The 20,077-nt window shown below is 39.6% G+C and overlaps 1 protein-coding gene across 4 annotated transcripts; it reads right to left on the bottom strand.

Annotated features, from left to right (window-relative positions):
- Positions 1 to 13,369, bottom strand: CLEC7A (C-type lectin domain containing 7A). 4 transcript variants are annotated; one of them, XM_040488952.1, is made up of 6 exons: positions 13,191 to 13,369; positions 11,268 to 11,366; positions 10,068 to 10,205; positions 8,346 to 8,497; positions 5,961 to 6,079; positions 1 to 187 (listed from the first exon to the last, which is right to left on the bottom strand). In XM_040488952.1, exons 1-6 carry the CDS (start codon positions 13,291 to 13,293, stop codon positions 52 to 54), a joined length of 747 nt encoding a protein of 248 aa, XP_040344886.1. In that variant the 5' UTR covers positions 13,294 to 13,369; the 3' UTR covers positions 1 to 51. The 4 variants fall into 4 exon arrangements, with proteins under 4 accessions (XP_040344886.1, XP_040344888.1, XP_040344887.1 ...); XM_040488954.1 differs by lacking the exon at positions 5,961 to 6,079; XM_040488953.1 differs by lacking the exon at positions 10,068 to 10,205.
- Positions 13,370 to 20,077: the final 6,708 nt, after the last annotated feature.

The following is a 20,077-nucleotide window of genomic DNA, read 5'->3' as shown; positions in this document are numbered from 1 at the left end:
GCCCTTTTGGCTGTTGCATACTTCTCTCTGTTCTTTCCATCAACAGCCTCGTCATTGTATTGACAACTTCTTCTCACAAATACTGTATGAAGGCAAACTACAAAGTTGGTCATAAATTATTGACAGGTGAATCCACACGCAATCGTGAGATGAGTTTTCTTGAATTTCTGTGCTTCTGATCTGAAACCTGTTAGAATACAAAGAGGTGATGAGAAAGAACGTAAGAAACACTGTCTACTGTCTATAGAACGCTGAACGAAATCGGCAAGGATCTTGTGAAGAGTTTCTGAAGTGTCCATGTTATTGCAAAAGGAAATTTGAATTTAGATTGCATTAGTTTTCAAATGGTAACGGGATAGGCTTCATTATTAACGCATAAAAATGACTCAAAAAAATTTTTTAAGAAAAACACTGTTACATAAAATGAAATAAAGCTCCTGACAAATAAGAAACATCACTCGGTATTCCATAGAAAGTTCTTTGTTGCTCTTTCAACCTCTCACCTAGAAATATATTTATCAAATGAAACAACAGGCTAGTGAAATTATCTTTGGGTGTATTTAGTGAACAGACCAATCAGAGGAGCTATTATTGAGAAATACCTAGCACTAATGAAGAATCATAGATATCGAGCCCATTTAAAGGCAGGGAAAACCGCATTATATATTTTAATTCTTTCTGAAGACAGAGTTGTATTACAATACCATGATAGACAATTATGAGAATTATCATGGTAAGTCGGTGTATGGCCCTGTTCCCTTTGCTGAAATAGAAGGGTTCTCCTGAAAGGGCGGCGTTTATCAGTCAAGCTTGAAGGGCATCACTGAGCCTCACCACAACAGCTACAGACTGGTACTCTTCATCTTGTGTATCTATCTCTTCTTGGCCCTGAGGCTGGAGGATTGAGAGAATTCTTTTGTAGAAATGACTAGGCTAAAGCAGGAAACAGCCTTGATTTAGGCCTCGTGGAAGAAAGCCAGGAATTATAAATAGTGACAGACTAGATTTGAGAAAGAGCCAAACTGAAATCATAGAACTGAGAAATTCACGACACAAAATTAAAAAACTAATGGAGGTTTTTAACACCAGATTAGCCATAGATGGGGGGAAAAAAAAACTAGTGAACTCAAAGATACATGAGAAATAAATATCTAAAGAAAAAAAAAAGGCTGAGGGGCGCCTGGGTGGCTCAGTCGGTTAAGCGGCCGACTTCGGCTCAGGTCACGATCTCACACTCCGTGAGTTCGAGCCCCGCGTCGGGCTCTGTGCTGACCACTCAGAGCCTGGAGCCTGTTTCAGATTCTGTGTCTCCCTCTCTCTGACCCTCCCCCATTCATGCTCTGTCTCCCTCTGTCTCAAAAATAAATAAACGTTAAAAAAAAAAATTTAAAAAAAAATTTAAAAAAAAGGCTGAAAGATCCAGGAAGAAGCAGAGAAGACATACAGAATATTGAGAATGGGTCTATAATGTATATAACTGGAATCCCAGAGAAAGGGAAGAAGCAACATTTCAAGCAAGTATGGCTGAGAATTTTCCAAAGCTGAGAAGACATCAGATATTAAACATACCTTAACCGGGACGCCTGGGTGGCGCAGTCGGTTAAGCGTCCGACTTCAGCCAGGTCACGATCTCGCGGTCCGTGAGTTCGAGCCCTGCGTCTAAGCGTCCGACTTCAGCCAGGTCACGATCTCACGGTCCGTGAGTTCGAGCCCCGCGTCGGGCTCTGGGCTGACAGCTCAGAGCCTGGAGCCTGTTTCCGATTCTGTGTCTCCCTCTCTCTCTGCCCCTCCCCCGTTCATGCTCTGTCTCTCTCTGTCCCAAAAAGAAAAAAATAAACGTTGAAAAAAAAGAGAAAAAAAAAATTTTAAACATACGTTAACCTTCAACTAGATGACCTTTCAAAACACCAAACCAAAAAAAAAAAAAATAGAAAAGCATGGCAATATCTTTGAATGGCCAAGAGAAACAAACAACAAATTTTCAATGTTATGCTTAAAGAAAATATTTTTTGGAAAAATTGAAATAGAAACGGGTTTAGACAAACACGGAGAATTAAACTCTCAAATTTCCACTCTAAAAGGAATCAGGGAGTATTCTTCAGGGTAAGAAAAATGGTTGGTAGGAGAGGCAGAAGAAAATAAAAAGCATTACAAACCATAAATATGTGGAAAAATCTAGAGGAGATAACTATATAAATCTACTGTTTGTTAAGGCTATATTTTTTTATTGAATCCAAGAGGGTCATCAATTGTTGATAGGCCATGTATTGACCTAATACTGTGAAATAAATCCATTTTATTTATTTATGGGAATTTAATAGAAAACCCTGCAGAAACTGGAAAACAAAGGACTCATTCGGTGCATAAGTCTATGAAAATTAAAATACTGCACAGAAGACTGTCAGAAGTGCATGTCTCAGTCTCGCCACCAGGTGGAAGATGGGAAGAAAAAATTATATTCCCCAAGAAGTTGCCCCAGAAGTAACTGGCACTTACATAGTTCTATCTGAATCCGTAATACCAGTGTAGTTTAAAAAAACAAAACAGAACAAAACAAAACGAAAAACCAAGTAGAGTGTTTGAGTAATCTCACGTTTGTGGTGCCTCTCTCTGACTGGCAGAAACAAATGCTAATCCTTGACAGACTTTAACTTCAGCTGAGACCTACAGTGATTATAAAAGGACAGCATTTGTAAGACAGGTGCCAATTGCTGAGATATTAAAATGTGGAAAAAGATGTGAGAGCATTAAATAAACTCCACAAAAATAATAGCATGTAAATTGAGGAGAGAGTACACAGAGTAAAGTAATATTCTAATATTTTTTATATAGCCAGGGAATAACATTAAAAAACAATTAAGATTTGGGGCACCTGGGTGGCTCAAGTCGGTTGAGCTTCTGACTCTTGATTTTGGCTCGGGTCATGATCTCAGGGTCATGGGATAGAGCCCCGTGTCAGGGTCTGTGCTGATGGCATGGAACCTGCTTGTAATTCTCTCTTTCTCTCTGCCCCTCACCCCTGCTTACTCTCAATCTCTCTCTCTCTCTCTCTCTCTCTCTCTCTCTCACACACACACACACACACAAACATTTAAAATAAACCAAACAATTAATATCAGACTTTGATGAGTGAAGGATATTTGTTGTAATCTTTAGAACAACTACTAAAAAATTAGTGACAGAGTAAATTCTAAATTATTATAAGAAAAAATGGGGTAGGGTATGCCTGGCTGGCTTAGTGGTTGAGCCTCTGACTTAGGCCCTGACTTTGGATCCATGGTCATGATCTCACCGTGCATGAGTCTGAACCCTACATCGGGCTTGCTTGTGTCAGCACAGAGCTGTTTTGGATCCTCTGGCCCCCTCCTCTCACTGACCTCCCCTGCTCATGGTCTCTCTCTCTCTCTCTCTCGCTCGCTCTCTCAAAAACAAATAAACATTTTTAAAAAATCAAAGAAAAATGGAGTAATAATAATATTAAACAATTCAAAAAGAGGAGAGAAAGAAAAGAAAAAATTCATAGGATGGACCATACACTTGTACAGTATAAAAATTCTAAATTTAAATGTGCCTAATAATACAGCTTCGGCGCATCAACTAAAATGGTTACAGAATGGTAAGTAGAATCACAATGGGAGACTTTAATATACTTCTCTCCGTAGGGAAAGAAGATAAAAGATAAAAACCTGAGAATTGCAATCACACAGAGTATGTTCTCTGACCATAATGGAATTAAGCTGCAACCCAAAGCAAAGGGATAATTATAGAAACACACAGGTAGGGGCGCCTGGGTGGCGTAGTCGTTAAGCGTCCGACTTCAGCCAGGTCACGATCTCGCGGTCCGGGAATTCGAGCCCCGCGTCAGGCTCTGGGCTGATGGCTCAGAGCCTGGAGACTGTTTCCGATTCTGTGTCTCCCTCTCTCTCTCTCTTCCCCTCCCCCATTCATGCTCTACCTCTCTCTGTCCCCCAAAAAATAAATAAACGTTGAAAAAAAAATTTAAAAAAAAAAGAAACACACAGGTATTTATAAATTAAGAAATGCATTTCTAAGTCTACGGACCTACAGACCTATGGACTCGGCGTGGAAATTAGAAAGTATTTGAACTAAATGACAATAAAATACATTAAATTATAGCCTTAAATGCACATATTTGAGAAAAAGAAAGAGGAATGTCATAAGTCAAGCATTCATATGAGAAATTAGAGACAGAAGAGAAATTCAACACAAAGAAACTGAATGGAAAGAAGTGGTAAAGATGAGAACTGAAATTAATAAAAGAAATTTTTTTTAGGGGCGCCTGGGTGGCTCAGTCGGTTAAGCGGTCGACTTTGGCTCAGGTCATGATCTCGTGGTTTGTGGGTTTGAGCCCTGTGTCGGGCTCTGTGCTGACAGCTCAGAGCCTGGAGCCTGCTTCAGATTCTGTGTCTCCCTCTCTCTGACCCTCCCCCGTTCATGCTCTGTCTCTGTCTGTGTCAAAAATAAATAAACATTAAAAAAAAAATTAAAAAAAAAATTTTAAAAAGAAATTTTTTTAAAGGCACAGAGGAATCAACAAAGCCGAAATTTCTTTCTTTGAAAAGAGAAATTGAATTGGAAAAGACACCTGAAAATAATGGGAAAACAAACAGGCTCGCTCTCTCTCTCTCTCTCTCTTATACACACACTCACACACACACACACACACACACACACTAATCATAGAAACTGAAAAGGGAAATATAATTCCATATTCTTCAGATATGACAAAGAAACTAACTGACAATTACAGTGAAGAAGACCTCAGCACTTTGTGATAGTTAATTTTTTGCATTAACTTGACTGGCCACACCCAAATTAACATTATTTCTAATTATATCTGTGGAAGTGGTTCCGGGTGAAATTAGCGTTTGAATCCGTGGATACATGAAAGCAGATCGCAGACCCCAATACGGGTGGGCATCATCCAATCCACTGAGGGCTGAAATAGAACAAAGAAGCCTACTGAAGAAGAGTTTGCCTTTTCTTGCCTCACCGTGTGAACTGAGACATCTCAGGGTAGCTCGTCTCTACCCAAGTACTAGGTTTTATACCATCAGCTCCCCTTGTTAGCAGCCTTCCATACCTGAACGGAATTTATGACCACAGGCTCTCCTGGGTCCCCTGCTTGCAGATGTCAGACTGTGGGACTTGTCGGTCTCCCTAATCACATGAGCCGATTCCTGATAGTAAATCTCCATGGATAAATTATTCCTCAATGTCACGTGTATCAGTCAGGGTTCTTCAGAACCAACAGGTGATCTACATAGATCTTTTTCTAAAGAATTCTGGCTGATACACACACAACAAGGAAGAACTTATAACTAAGCAAGTGTAAACTATGTGTCAAAGAACGCTGTAAAATGTAAAATCCTTTTACAATTAAGGATAACAGCAGGCGGCACACGTGTTTACTAGACACGGGACACTGTGCTAAGTGATGTTACTTTCATCTCCTTTCTTTACCTTAAAAGCCCACCAGGTAGGTACTATTTTCATTCTCATTTATAGATGAGGAGAAAGGGGCTCAGGTGGGTTAAGCAACTTACCTAATTTCACACAGTGAGCGGACCAAGCGTTGGCTCAAGCTGAGAGCCAACTCCAAAGCCCATGCTCGTAGCCAGAGTTTTATACTAACAGTGACAGCTCCCCCTAACTGGACAGCTGCCGACATGTGCAAATGCCCTCCTCATAAGAAAGCTGAGGCACGTTTGTGTTAGTAACACTAGATGACCACTCAACTCTTTTTGACTGTAAAGTCCTCCTCTACCGTCTTCTTTTCTTTCTTTTTTCTTTTTCCTGATTCACTGGTTGTCTCTCGCTATCATTTTTCTTTCTGCCTCTCTTTCTTATCAATGGCCCACAAATCAGATTCTTAACTGGTTGGCATGCTCTTAGCTTTCTGAGAAAGGGCATGAAGCTTTGTCTTTCCAGTTACTTACAAGTCAGAAGAGAATCTCGAGCCGTCCTCCCAGAGCCACGGTCCTTCAGTTTGACGGCGAGAAAGCCCTATCCAAAAGGAATTATCGGGTTGAGAAGACGCTTGCTTCATTATGAATTCCTGTAGGAAAACATAAACACAAACGCATGTCCAAGAGTGGTAGAGAGAATGAATAGACAGAGATGATAGACAAAATAGATGGGGAAAAACTGTTACAGACATTGAAATAGAGACAGCAGATTGAATCGCTTTGATAAAGAATGCATGCACAGGCTGGCATCAACCTAGAGAAAAGTGCCAACCATTGAATGCCATTGGGTGTTTCCAGAAGCATATTTCACTCCTTCAGAGTCGTTATTGTTTAATTTTCCAATGAAGAACAGATCCGTAACGTCAAAATCGTACAGCCTCCTTCCAACTTGCCCAACAAAATCCAAAGATGACAGAACCCTTCTGCAATTTTCATGGATGACAAGCCACTATCTTCTCCTCAGATTGACTATATGAACTGATATGATTTTTGTCAAGAAATGCTCTGCAGAGTTAGATTTAAAAAAAAAACCTATAAAAATAATTTAGTTCCACGGTGTGTTTTATGAATAAGTAATTTGAGGTGTTTTTTTTTTAATTTTTTTTAACGTTTATTTATTTTTGAGACAGAGAGAGACAGAGCATGAACGGGGGAGGGTCAGAGAGAGGGAGACACAGAATCTGCAACAGGCTCCAGGCTCTGAGCTGTCAGCACAGAGCCCAACGCGGGGCTCGAACTCAAGGACCGTGAGATCATGACCTGAGCCGAAGTCGGACGTCCAACCGACTGAGCCACCCAGGCGCCCCAGATATTTGAGTTTTAATGACGACATTTGAATTGTTGACAAATGAGAGAAACATCTATGAGCCCGACCAACTTCCAGTGTCCTTCTCCTTCCTTGCCATAATCTACTTCCATTAATTTTCATGTGAACTACAACCGTTAGGTGATGTGGGACAGAGACACAAAAATTGAGAGGAAGCGAAAGCAAAGGTAGAAGTTCTGGATTGTTTAGATGTATGGAGTGTTTCCTGACTGTTAATTCCTACTCATAGCCCAACTGAGTCCTACCCTTCATTCATGATGCATTTTAAGTCCCACTTTTTCTGTAAAACTTTACCTACACTGGCATGTCTCTGAATTCCTATGTCATCTATTGCCAATAGGAGATATTTAGCTCTTAGCAGCTGTTGAGTTGTTACTTTCTTCTTACAAACTATGTAAGCATTGAACTTGCAAGGTTACTTTTTAAACCTCTTTGCCTTTCCCAGGATATTTCAAGGAGTAAATGATTTATAAATGTGTATTATTATTACTGCTATTTTTCCTTGATAATAATGCTGACAAGGGAGGGCATTTTCTATTTTACTCCACCAACTTGAAGAATTGAAACCCAAACCCACAAAAAATGAGGAGTGGTCTGATTATTACACTCAGGCAAACTTGGAGTGTGTTTGAACAGATTTGTTTTTTTTTTTTTTTTTTATTTTTTTTTTCAACGTTTATTTATTTTTGGGACAGAGAGAGACAGAGCATGAACGAGGGAGGGGCAGAGAGAGAGGGAGACACAGAATCGGAAACAGGCTCCAGGCTCTGAGCCATCAGCCCAGAGCCTGACGCGGGGCTCGAACTCACGGAGTGCGAGATCGTGACCTGGCTGAAGTCGGACGCTTAACCGACTGCGCCACCCAGGCGCCCCTGAACAGATTTGTTTTAAAGTGAAACGTATTTACTTTTAGAATTAATTAATTTTAAAAAGCACATAGGAGCTCTTGGGTGGCTCAGTTGGTTGTCTGTCTGCCTCTTGATTTTGTCTCCGGTCATGATCCCAGGGTTGTGGGATCGAGCCCGTGTTGGGCTGAGCATGGAGTCTGTTTAAGATTTTCTCTCTCGGGGCACGTGGGTGGCTCAGTTGTTTGAGCGTCCGACTTCAGCTCGGGTCGTGATCACACGGTTCGTGGGTTGGAACCCCATGTCGGGCTCTGTGCTGACAGCTCAGAGCCTGGAGCCTGCTTCTGATTCTGTGTCTCCCTCTCTCTCTTCCCCTCCCCTGCTCATGCTCTGACTCTCTCTCAAAAATAAATAAACATTAAAAAAAATTTTTTTTAAAGATTTTCTCTCTCCCTCTGTCCCTGTCCCATGCTTGTTCTCTCTCTCTCTCTCTATATATATATATGTATAAAATAATAAATAAACATACTATATATTTTACCCATTTAATACATGCTATTATTATAATTATGGAGGATATGAAAAGTGACTTTCTTTTAGGGAAAATTATCATTATCTGGAATCTACCTTTATTTTTCTGCTCAGTAGAGACCACAGATAATTACAACTGAAGTCTACACTTACCAGTTCTTTTTCACTGTCTATCTTCAGGAGATTAGAGTGCAGTTGAGAGCATTGTTTTTTACTGCTATTCCAGGAAGCTAATGATGTCCTAAATAGATAGCAGTTGTTCTCATGTATGATCCAGTTAGGAGGACAAGAGTTGGAAAAAACTCCTGGAAATAAAAAGTAAATACAATGACATTCATATCATACCAATTTACTCTTTCAGTGCAAGCGACCATTCATCCCGTGGACGCTTAATAATCAATGAATTGCCAGTGATATATTTCATTTTCAGTTCAAACTATAGGGCTATGAGTTTTGCAAGTTTGTTTATTTATTTTGAAAGACAGAGACAGAGAGGCAGAGAGAGAGAGCGAGAGAGAGAGAATCCCAAGCAGGCTCCGCACTGTCAGCACAGGGCCTGATGAGAGGTTCTATCTTATAAACCGTGAGATCATGACCTGAGTTGAGATCAAGAGTTGGATGCTTAACTGAGCCACCCAATCACCTCAATAGGGATACAATTTTTAGATAAGAGACCGTAATAAAATCCTCCATTCATTTAAACTTTAAATATAAATTGAATAATTATAAACAGTGTTTTAAACAGTCAGTCCTCTTTTCCCTTCTGATTTGTATTCTATTCTTTCAAATTCAGTCCAGACCCCCCTTTCTTCATGATAATTCTTAAAACAAATCAACTTAAATCAATCTTTGAGATATACAGTAATTTCACGTTAACTTCTTTTAGAGGTGTGAGATCCAATTAACAATACAGCTTTCCAAAGCAGAAAAGTATAAAAGCAATGATTCATATTATAGAATATCTCTGTTTTGTATCATTAGCTACGTGATGCAAATAGTGAGAAGATATGGGTCCAGAAATGGAAAACTGAAGTCAAAATATTGTCACAGTCAATTATGATGCAATTAGAAATAAGGGTAAAGTGCATATCAAACTGTAATAAAATTAATGAAATTGTATGATTAAAGAAAAACAAATATAACCGGAGTTTTCAAGAACATATCTATCAGGTCTATCTTTTTGGCATGTGCTCAATTTAGCCTCTTCATTCTTAGCACATTTTCCTTTCTTTCCTTTTTCTCTGCCTTTCTTCCTGACATCCTGTTTCCTATTCTAATGAGACATTCCTTTAAAATGTCAATTCTGGGGGCGCCGGGGTGGTGCAGTCGGTTAAGCGGCCGACTTCGGCTCAGGTCACGATCTCGCGGTCTGTGAGTTCGAGCCCCGCGTCGGGCTCTGGGCTGACGGCTCAGAGCCTGGAGCCTGTTTCCGATTCTGTGTCTCCCTCTCTCTCTGACCCTCCCCCGTTCATGCTCTGTCTCTCTCTGTCTCAAAAATAAATAAACATTAAAAAAAAGTTAAAAAAAAATTTTTAAATGTCCATTCTGAAAGAGGAGAGAACACATTTCTTTCCTTTGCATCAAGTTATACCATCATCTATAGATCGAAATACATAGAAAGTGATCAATTAGTTACTGATTTCAAAAAAAATCCAACTTAGCAATGTCTGGCCAAAAGCATGGGATATTTATATCACTTTATTATATATATGATAGGGGCATACTATTGTGAGATAATACTGATATGTGCTTTCCCTGAATGCACAATCCCTGCATGTAAAAGTGCTCTCTATACCCACCCTACTCCAGGTCTTAGCACCAATAATTGACCTTTCTGGATTAAGGATTCCACTCATCTTTTAACTCTGCCCTTGCCTGTGGTTGTGAGAGCCTTGGTAGGAGCCACACTGTCTTCTAAAGATGATTGTGTGGGTTGACTGTAGTTCTCTCTATTCCTTGATGGAAAGTTGTCATTCTTCAATGGGTTGCTCTCTGAATTGGGTCTCCAAATAGCTTCATATACCAACAACAATTATAGTGACAGAAAAAAAAAAAGTCATTCTACTATATTTGCAATTATGATTCCCAAACCCATATTTTTGTTGGAACACAAAGGGATATATTCTTGATTCATGATAAATAGAGAACACATTGCTGATTGAGAGATCAAGATAGATAGATAATAGATAATAGATAGATAGTGATGATAGATGATAGATAAATAAATAGATGATAGATAATAAAATAGATGATAGATAGATTAAATAGATGGAAAGAAAAAAAATAACTTCCATGAAGGCGTAGTAAAAACGAGAAAAAAAATCAAACAAGTATGGAAGAGAAAGCAAGAGGCAAATGAAATAGAGTCAATTGGAGCATGACAGATTTGACATAGTAATTAATCTATCCTTTTTCTGTTATTTAAAAATGAGAGCTCCTTGAAAAAACCCCAAAGGCACAATAATACGTTATTGACAATAGAATTTGTGAGATATAAAATCTAAAAGAACTCATTCACCCATCACAGAATGTCTGTTTGGTAAGTGCCTCAGGTAATTCCTGATATTATTCAAGGGAACTTAGATTAAAGATCAGGTACAAAACAATTTCCTTAAATCATAAGATTCATAAAAATAGTTATAGTCTCTTTTTAAAATTTTTTTAAAAAAATTTTTTTTCCAACGTTTATTTATTTTTGGGATAGAGAGAGACAGAGCATGAACGGGGGAGGGGCAGAGAGAGAGGGAGACACAGAATCAGAAACAGGCTCCAGGCTCCGAGCCATCAGCCCAGAGCCCGACGCGGGGCTCGAACTCGCAGACCGCGAGATCGTGACCTGGCTGAAGTCGGACGCTTAACCGACTGCGCCACCCAGGCGCCCCTTTAAAAATTCTTTAATGTTTATTTATTTTTGAGAGAGAGACAGCACGTGGTAATATACAGATTACATTAGATTATGCATGTCAAGCTCTTAAAAGTGTGTCTGGCACAGTATACATGCTTATCAAATGTCTGTTGTTGTTGTCGTCGTTGTTGTTAATTTCTCCCCCCCGTCCCCCCCCCCCAAATCCTTACCCGTGGTACCCAGGACCACAGCTGTCACCAGTATTACCAAGCATAGGATTCCCAAGGTCACGGCAATGGGACGCCAATAAGGAGACGTAGCACAAGTTCCTAGGAAGCCAGAAGGAACAGAAATTAAATGAAGAAGTAGGGTGAATCACACAGCACTTCAGTTCTACAGTTCATCAAAATCTGGCACATTCTGATGTGAACCATTATACGCAAATAATCTAGGCATCTAGGATTATCTGAATTTTCTCTCTCCTTTATCATACCTCTTCAGATGCCAGCACTGTAATTTCAGCACATGCCCTGACATCTGTACACTCCTAATTTTAGTTTCACATTGACGTCTATAGGTCCTGACACTATCGGGATTTTTGAAATCCCACTCATTTTCTTTTAAGTTTTTTTAATGTTTATTTATTTTTGAGAGAGAGAGAGAGAGAGACAGAGCATGAGCAGGGGAGGGTCAGAGAGAGGGGGAGACACAGAATCCGAAGCAGGCTCCAGGCTCTGAGCTGTCAGCACAGAGCTGGACGCGGGGCTCGAACCCACCAACGGCGAGATCTTCACCTGAGCCAAAGTTGGACGCTTAACCGACTGAGCCCCCGCCAGACGCCCTTGAAATCCCACTCATTTTTATAAAAAACAGCTTAATGTGGGGAAATAGCATGGGTCCCTTAGGGCAACCTTCTCTTTTCAGTTATTCATTGAATAACCTTGGGTGAATTACTGCCTCTGCTTATTCATTTCTCTTTGTGAAAAATTGGGTAATAATACCTCAGAGGATCATGGTGGGAACTAAATGGGCTAGCACATAAAAGCATCTCGTCCAGAGATTACTAGGTCATTATACATAACTCACTGTTTGTCAACAAATACGTAGAAACTTGTACCTGACTCCCTACCTCTTACATCACCCAGTTTGCCACTCCTCTTAAACCAGTTGAGCAAGAAAAGAATTGCATAAGTGGTAAAGGGCAAATGAGCAAGGTGAATGACCAGAAAGCAGAGGAGTGCAAATGCTCATGTCAAAACTTGTGACAAAAATCGTCTCTTGATAACAGGAAACTTATTTTATGTTAATGCACTGCAACAAAGACTATAGCTCTGCCTTTGACTGAGAATAAGCAGTCTAAGTGTTTCAGAGAATTGTATAATAGGAGAACCATAGAGGACACTAAATGGTTCATTCTGTGAAGAGAGAGATTTTTTCAATGTCTTTCACCATTTTCACTCTTTTTATATTACGTCTAACACTCATATCCTGTTCATAGGATCTTTTCATCTAACACACATTTTCATCTAACACACATTTTCATCTAACACGCATTTTCTAACGCTAGTATACAAAGACCCCCCACTTTTGATAAAAAAAAAATCCACATCAATTTCTTGTCACAAAAAACCACATCAGATTCATGATTCCAAACCCTATGACTTCCAACTTGCCTTTACCACTAAATCACATATTTGGATTTTTTTCTTGTCTATCTTCCATCTTTTTATTCTTCTCTTTCTTATCTTCAATATTCTGATGTTGTTGACATATACTTCTCGAAGTTTCCATGACCTCCATTCTACAATTTACGCCTTTCTGCCAATCAAGCAACAAGACACTCCCACTAAAATTTCTTCATCTTTGCATTCATCACACTTATGTACAGTTCCTTAGTGCCGAAGTGTCTATTTCTACAGAACGGAGAAATTGTAGGTATTTTCTGTCATCATAATAATTATTTTAAATACTAATAATTAGTCACCTAATATTTGCCATGAGGAAAGGCTTAGTACACTTTCAAATATCCTCAGTGATGTCTGAGAACCTTTTAAAAGGTTTTCCTCCTACAAATCACAAATCTTTCAAATTTTCCCCACGTAAGTGTTTTAGTTGATGACAACAAGAATGTTGAAGGCAGAAAGAAAAAATACCTTTCTCTAAGACCGCATGTCTCCCAGTGACGCCTTGAGAGCCGAAGTCTAAACGAGTATAACCATCTTCATCCAAATTTTCTACCTCAGAACGGTATTCCATTGTTCTACTGAGTCCCTGAATTGACACAGCATTTGAGAGCTCCTTCCTCTTTTCTTAAGACAACTGCCTGCGGACAAAAGAGGATGTATGAGTCAAATCATGTGGGATAGGCACTTACTGAGTTTTAACAGGTTGAGCTTGAATAGTCCAATCAGATAGTCAAAGGCAGGGAATGAAAACTATGCTGTGTTGAGTTCCCATTTGTACCTTTAGTTTCTGTTTCTTGATGACTCTTAAGAAAATGACAACGCAACACAATAGATAGATCTTTGTTTCAGGTCAAATATAAGAAAAACGAAATGCAAATTCATACATGCATTCATTTATTCATGTGTTTGCTCATTCACTAAGCATTTATCAAATGTGCAACTTTTCAACTGGCAGGAGCTGGGGATACAAGGATAGAGGATTAATGTGAAGAAGCTCATTGCCTGGGGCACCTGAGTGGCTCAACTCGTTGAGCATCTGCTCTCGATTTTGGCTCAGGGCATGATCCCTGGGCTGTGGGATTGAGCCCCACATGGGGCTCCGTGCTGAGAGAGTGGAGCCTCCTTGGGATTCTTTCTCCCTGGATTCCACGTCTCTTTCTCTCCATCCACCCCTCCCCCACTCATGTGCGAGAACAATCTCTCTCTAAAATTAATTAATTAATTAATTAAATTTAATTTAAAAAGCATAGTGCCCTTCATATGAAGAAGAAGAAGAAGAAAAAGAAGAACCAGCTCACTGCCTAATAGAGGAAACCTGCAGATAGGTATATAAAGGATGCCATAGGAGCAATTGTTGTAACAACAGAGGGGAGAAAAAAATAATCTCTTCAGGATTCGCTAGGGATTGATAATTCGAAGTGGTAATTATTTATTGAACAATTACTATGAACTAGGCACTACCCATCGCCCATGTTTCATCAATCTCAATGTTCCAACAAGTCCGGATGGGATGCTTTTCTTTTTTCTTTCTTTTTTTTTTTTTTTTTTACTTTCAAATGAAGAAAATGACATACAGAAATGTTAGCCCTTTGCTCAGTTTTCAGAAGCTAATAAAAATATTGAAGCAGAGTCAAACCAAAGTCTACTCTTGCTGCCTAACTCATGATCTTTTTCAACACTTATATTCCAAGGACATAGTCCCCCCTTATCTGTGGTTTTGTTTTCCATGGTTTCAGTCACCCCCAGTCAACTGTGGTCAGGAAGCAGATGATTCTCCTGATGTATCATCAGAAGGTCAGTAGTAGCTTAACCCTGTGTCACAAGGCCTCTATTATAGGTATGTATATATAGGGGGAAAGAATGGTATATACAGGGTTCAGTACTATCCTTGGCTTCAGGCATCCACTGGGGATCTTGGAACATATATATCCCCCAGGATACGAAGAAACCACTGTAATGGCTTATGGAGAATTCTGGGACTGAGATATTATGCAAAATACCCAAATTAATGAGGTAGGGAAAACACTTATCATTACTGGACACTAGACAGTTACCCAATCCACTTACAAGACTTTGAGGCAAGCAGAATAAAGGAGACATCTAACTACGGCAAAGAGAAATGAAGCCGGACGCTCATTAAGGCAGTGAGGACAGATTTCATTCAGTAACACTGTTACAATAGAAAAGAGGGACCGGCATCAAGGAACTCAACTTCCCCGAAACAAAAGACTGAAGACTTTTTAAAGGTGTGCTAACAGAAAGACCGTTAATCTGTGTTAATCCGGATGTTAATCTGTGTTAATCCGGATGTTAATCCGAGTGAAGGTTTGTTTCTTAGTGCTTATCTAGAAGAGAAATAAACTTCTCCTATCTCTATGACAGGTGGCAGTGGCACATGTTAAAGCAAGGTGGTGCCCCCACTGAAGCTAGACCCTTATCCTCCCACAGGGACTGGGAGAGTGAGACTTATCTCCCTAACTCCCTGAATGTCTGCCTTTCAAAGAGATGGCTCTCAGGTTCTCGAAGAAATAGTTTCGGGTAGCAGATTTCCTTTCCAAGGCTCAGAGAAAAACTCTTTGTAGACACATTGCAAAGTAGTAGTGTGGATCCCAATCTCAATGTCCATCAGTGTTCCAGGTCTTATCATGCAGCCTTTGGACAACAGGGGGTTTTTCACAGAATGAGTATCTGGAAGAAAGGTCAGCTGACTAAACAGAACAGTAATGAAGGGAGCACCTTCCAGGCAATAACAAAAACTAGCTTTCTGCTGTGGACTCAGGCCCCCCATTGGGAGAACTTTGTGTAATAACTTTTATTTTCTAGAAGTTCCTTCCTCTATTTAATCACAATCCTACAAAAACAGTTGGGCTTTCTAAGCTGTCAAAGCGATTTTTCCATAAATGGAAACTTTAGTCGTCTCTTCTTGTCTGGGATTAAAACAACTGAACAGTAATTACACAAATCATTGACATACTAGAAAAAAGGAAAAAAAAACCTCTTAGTATTTCAAGGAACAGGAGGGGGTTAGGAGAAGAATCTATGTATTCAGAGAAAAACACCCCTGGTTACACATTAAAGTAAGCAACAGGAGAAAACCCAAACCATCCTTAAAAATGAAACACAGTTTATAAACTCGAAATACAATCAGTTGAGGGGGTCGCCTGTGTGGCTCATTCGGTTGAGCGTCCTGCTCTTGATTTCGGCTCAGGTCACGATCCCCCAGTTTGTGAGTTCGAGCCCTGCATCGGGCTGTGGTCTGACAGCACAGAGCCGACTTGGGATTCTCTCTCTCCCTCTCTCTCTGCCATTCCCATTCCCCCTCATGCACACCATCTCTCACTTTCTCTCAAAAGAAAGAAACTTTAAAAAGTAAATAAATACGAACAAAAATACAATCAGTTGAATCAAGAGTCCGATTAATGAATTAGTTAATTGCTTAAGGCACTGCATTCAGAATACCTGAATTAGCCTGGTCGTATTTTCATTTCTCTGTATATTTATTTAGCTGTTGTGAACAGTAGTGTTCACTCCCAGAATTGAAGCTCAAAAAATAGAGGTACCGGGGTAGCTCAGTCTATTAAGCATCTGACTTTTGACATCTCAGAGCCTGCTTGGGATTCTCTCTCTGTCCTCTCTGTCCCTTCCCCACTCGTGTGGGCACACCCATGCACATGCATTCTCTGTCCCTCAAAAATAAATAAACTTAAAAAAAAGAAAGCTCGAAAAATAATATCCTTCCTAATCAAATACCTGTTTTGCTGGGTTTACTAGAATGAGTGTCAGGCCAGCAAAAGGAAACAGGAAAGCCCCAAGCATGTGTTCAGTGTGACTTTTTGGAAAACTTATAGAAAGAAATGCATATGAATAGATAAATAGGTAAATAGATGACTAAATGAATTAAATAGAAAACCAGATTATTTAAAACACACTAAGCATTCATTTAAAACCGTTGTAAAAAAATAAATAAATAAATCGTCAGGAGATAGCAACTCTCCCAAGTGCCTTCCCCATTTCACAAATTTCCAAAAAAACTTTGAAAATTTCATCTCTAATTTGAATGCTAGCTTGGGTCTCCTCCTTCCTCTCCCCCCCCCCTCCTCCCCCCCTCCCTTCTATCCATTAAGCAGTTAAACATCTACTGAACGTTTACCGTATTCTCTTTTGTAAGTATTCTCTTTTGTATCCATGCCTGGATACAAAGAGGCATGAGGCCCCTTCCCAACTGGTTTCACATTGTATTTGGAGAATAAAGGGAGAAAAAGCACTTACATTGTTCAAGCACCTCTGGTTTGGGCGGCCCACAAAAACTCCTTCGCTTTATTCCCAGCACTCTTTTCCAGTTTTAATTTCAGGCTTACTACAAATGAGGTAGTTTGACATAGGATTCTTTCTTAGAGGGCATAATTTTTTTAAATTAAACCAAAGCTTCTCTTTAAAATCAGCAAATCCTTCATGGTTAAAATGTGCCTTTCACCACTTTTTCCCAGTCCACCTTCTCTTTTCTGAATCTGTTCAGGCTCCTGCTACCTTATTGCTCCCATAGCTTCATGGTTTCAATTTGCTACATTGTTCACATTCGACATGGAACGTCTACTACCCCTCCTACTTTGCCCCTCTTTTCTTCCATTTTTTTTTTATATTTTCTTTTTTTTTTTTTAATTTTTTTTAACGTTTTTTATTTATTTTTTTGGGACAGAGAGAGACAGAGCATGAACGGGGGAGGGGCAGAGAGAGAGGGAGACACAGAATCAGAAACAGGCTCCAGGCTCTGAGCCATCAGCCCAGAGCCTGACGCGGGGCTCGAACTCACGGACCGCGAGATCGTGACCTGGCTGAAGTCGGACGCTTAACCTACTGCGCCACCCAGGCGCCCCTTTTCTTCCATTTTTAATGTTTATTTTGAGAGACAGAGACAGAGCAGGAGCAGGGGAGGGGCCGAGAGAGAATGAGACACAGAATTCGAAGCAGGCTCCAGGCTCTGAGCTGTCAGCACAGAGCCTCACGCGGGGCTCGAACCCACAAGCTGTGAGATCATGACCTGAGCCGAAGTTGGACGCTTAACTGACTGAGTCACCTTCTTTTCTTCCATTTTAATAGGGAGAAGTATACATAATGTGCATATATATCACTCTGCTATGGCACTTGTATTTGAAATTTCCCAGTCTCGGGGCGTCTGGGTGGCGTAGTCGGTTGAGCGTCCGACTTCAGCCAGGTCACCATCTCGCGGTCCGGGAGTTCGAGCCCCGCGTCAGGCTCTGGGCTGATGGCTCGGAGCCTGGAGCCTGTTTCCGATTCTGTGTCTCCCTCTCTCTCTGCCCCTCCCCCGTTCGTGCTCTGTCTCTCTCTGTCCCAAAAATAAATAAACGTTGAAAAAAAATTTTTTTTTTGAAATTTCCCAGTCTCCCCAAGGAAAAAATGCATTTCTGTGTCATTTTCTAATTGTGAGATGTTTATAACAGTTTTACTCGCTATCCTTGTGTCCTTGAGCAATGCTGTACTCAGCATATTTAACACCCAGACTGTTATTTTTTCCTTTGCTTTATTTTGTTTACTTTCCTTTCCTCTATACAACAATATAGTTTTCAGTAATAATCATGAAATGGAACGAATGATAATAATGGTCAGAAAACAAATGCAGGTAGTGGATATATTTCATTGGAAGTTGTAAATAAAATAATGCCAATCTAAATTAAAATATGTGTTTAAATAGGTCTATGAAAATAAAAATAAATATTGTACAAACTACTCAATTAAATCGATAAAATCCTTTCCATTATATTAATGCCTTTTTTTTTTTTTTGGAAAAGGAGAGGAATTTATACCTATATATAGGTATGTCACTGTAATAAATAATGTTATAATTTCTCTTTGGCTCCCTTATCTTCTCCAAATTTGTCAATGACATTGTCAAAATTAATCTTTATTGCATGTTCGTGTTAAGTGGACTGTATACCCAGACATAATCAACTCATTTTTGTTCAAGATTGACTCAAGACCATCTTTTTTTGTTCATGTGAATTTTGAAAAATTTCTTTCACCGAAGCAACAGGTATATAAATAGGAAAAAGACTTACACATAAGATGTGTGTGGCAAAGGTTTATAAAAATCCTGTTTCACAATTATTCGAGAAAATGTAGTATTGTCTGTGTCTTTGTTTTTTCAGGATCAGTTTTAGAAACTTTCAAATTTCTCTGCAGGTTGAACAATTGTATAAGTACAAATAATAATTGCAAACTGTCACATAGAAGGACAATAGAAGTAGTTCAAATTCTGGTTTTTTTTTTTTTGGTTTTTTTTTTTTTTTTTTTTTTTTTTTTTTACTTTATAATCACTGGGCAATGCAATTGATGTCGATTTCAAATCTATAGTTTAAACCCAAAAACATTCCATAATGAGTAACTGCAAGCAATGTAAACCAAGAGGTACTCTGAGTGAACTTGAGTAATTCCAAACCATTCCAGATTGGTCTACAACAGCATGTGTCAGTGTTAACGAGGAATCCTGTGAATTAACTTCCATGTAGAATACATTTACTGAAGGAAAAGGTATAAACCTGCAAATCTGAAGTGCATATAGATATAAATATAGATATATATACACAGATATAGTTGATCCTCATTATTCGTGGATTCCAGGATTGCAAATGTGCCTAACATGTCATTGTAATTCCAAGTCAATAATTATGACTCTTTCATGATGGTTCACCGGCATGAGCAGAACAGTGAAAAATCTGATCCACCCTGTTGAGGAGGAAGACTTCCTCGGCCCTATGGTCCTTCTAGACTTAGAATCAAACCGACATGAGACAGACTAAAAGGAGAAAATCACATTTAACAGGTGTACCTACCGGACGTGAGACTCAGAAGACAAAAGCGGCAGCATATGAAGCTTATTTGAGCTAAGGAGAGAGGGAGGGGTCTGAAGGTACAAAGGGGAGGAAGGCCATTGGCAGGAAGGTGAAAGGGGATGTTTGGAAAAAGAAGGCTGCCTTATTATGCCCATAAACTCCTTCTGGAAAGAGGAGTCTGTTAATTCTTCTCTTCCTGTTTCAGGATCTTCTTTCCAATGTAAATGTAGGCAGTTGTGGGGGAGGCATAGTTTTTCCTGCATCTGCTGGGTTTTGATTGCTTTTAACTGAAAATAATCTTTATGCCAAAGTGGCCCGTGTGGGAGTAGCCTGCCCGGGAAGCCCCTACCTCCAACATGTCTGATACCAAATTTGGTTTGTTTTTTTTTTTGTTTTTTTTTAATTTTTTTTTTCAACGTTTATTTATTTTTGGGACAGAGAGAGACAGAGCATGAACGGGCGAGGGGCAGAGAGAGAGGGAGACACAGAATCGGAAACAGGCTCCAG

This window comes from Herpailurus yagouaroundi, unplaced genomic scaffold, assembly GCF_014898765.1.
Source record: "Herpailurus yagouaroundi ecotype Mexico unplaced genomic scaffold, PumYag 166, whole genome shotgun sequence".
NCBI classification, from domain to species: domain Eukaryota; kingdom Metazoa; phylum Chordata; class Mammalia; order Carnivora; family Felidae; genus Herpailurus; species Herpailurus yagouaroundi.
This window is presented reverse-complemented; position numbering and strand designations above follow the sequence as displayed.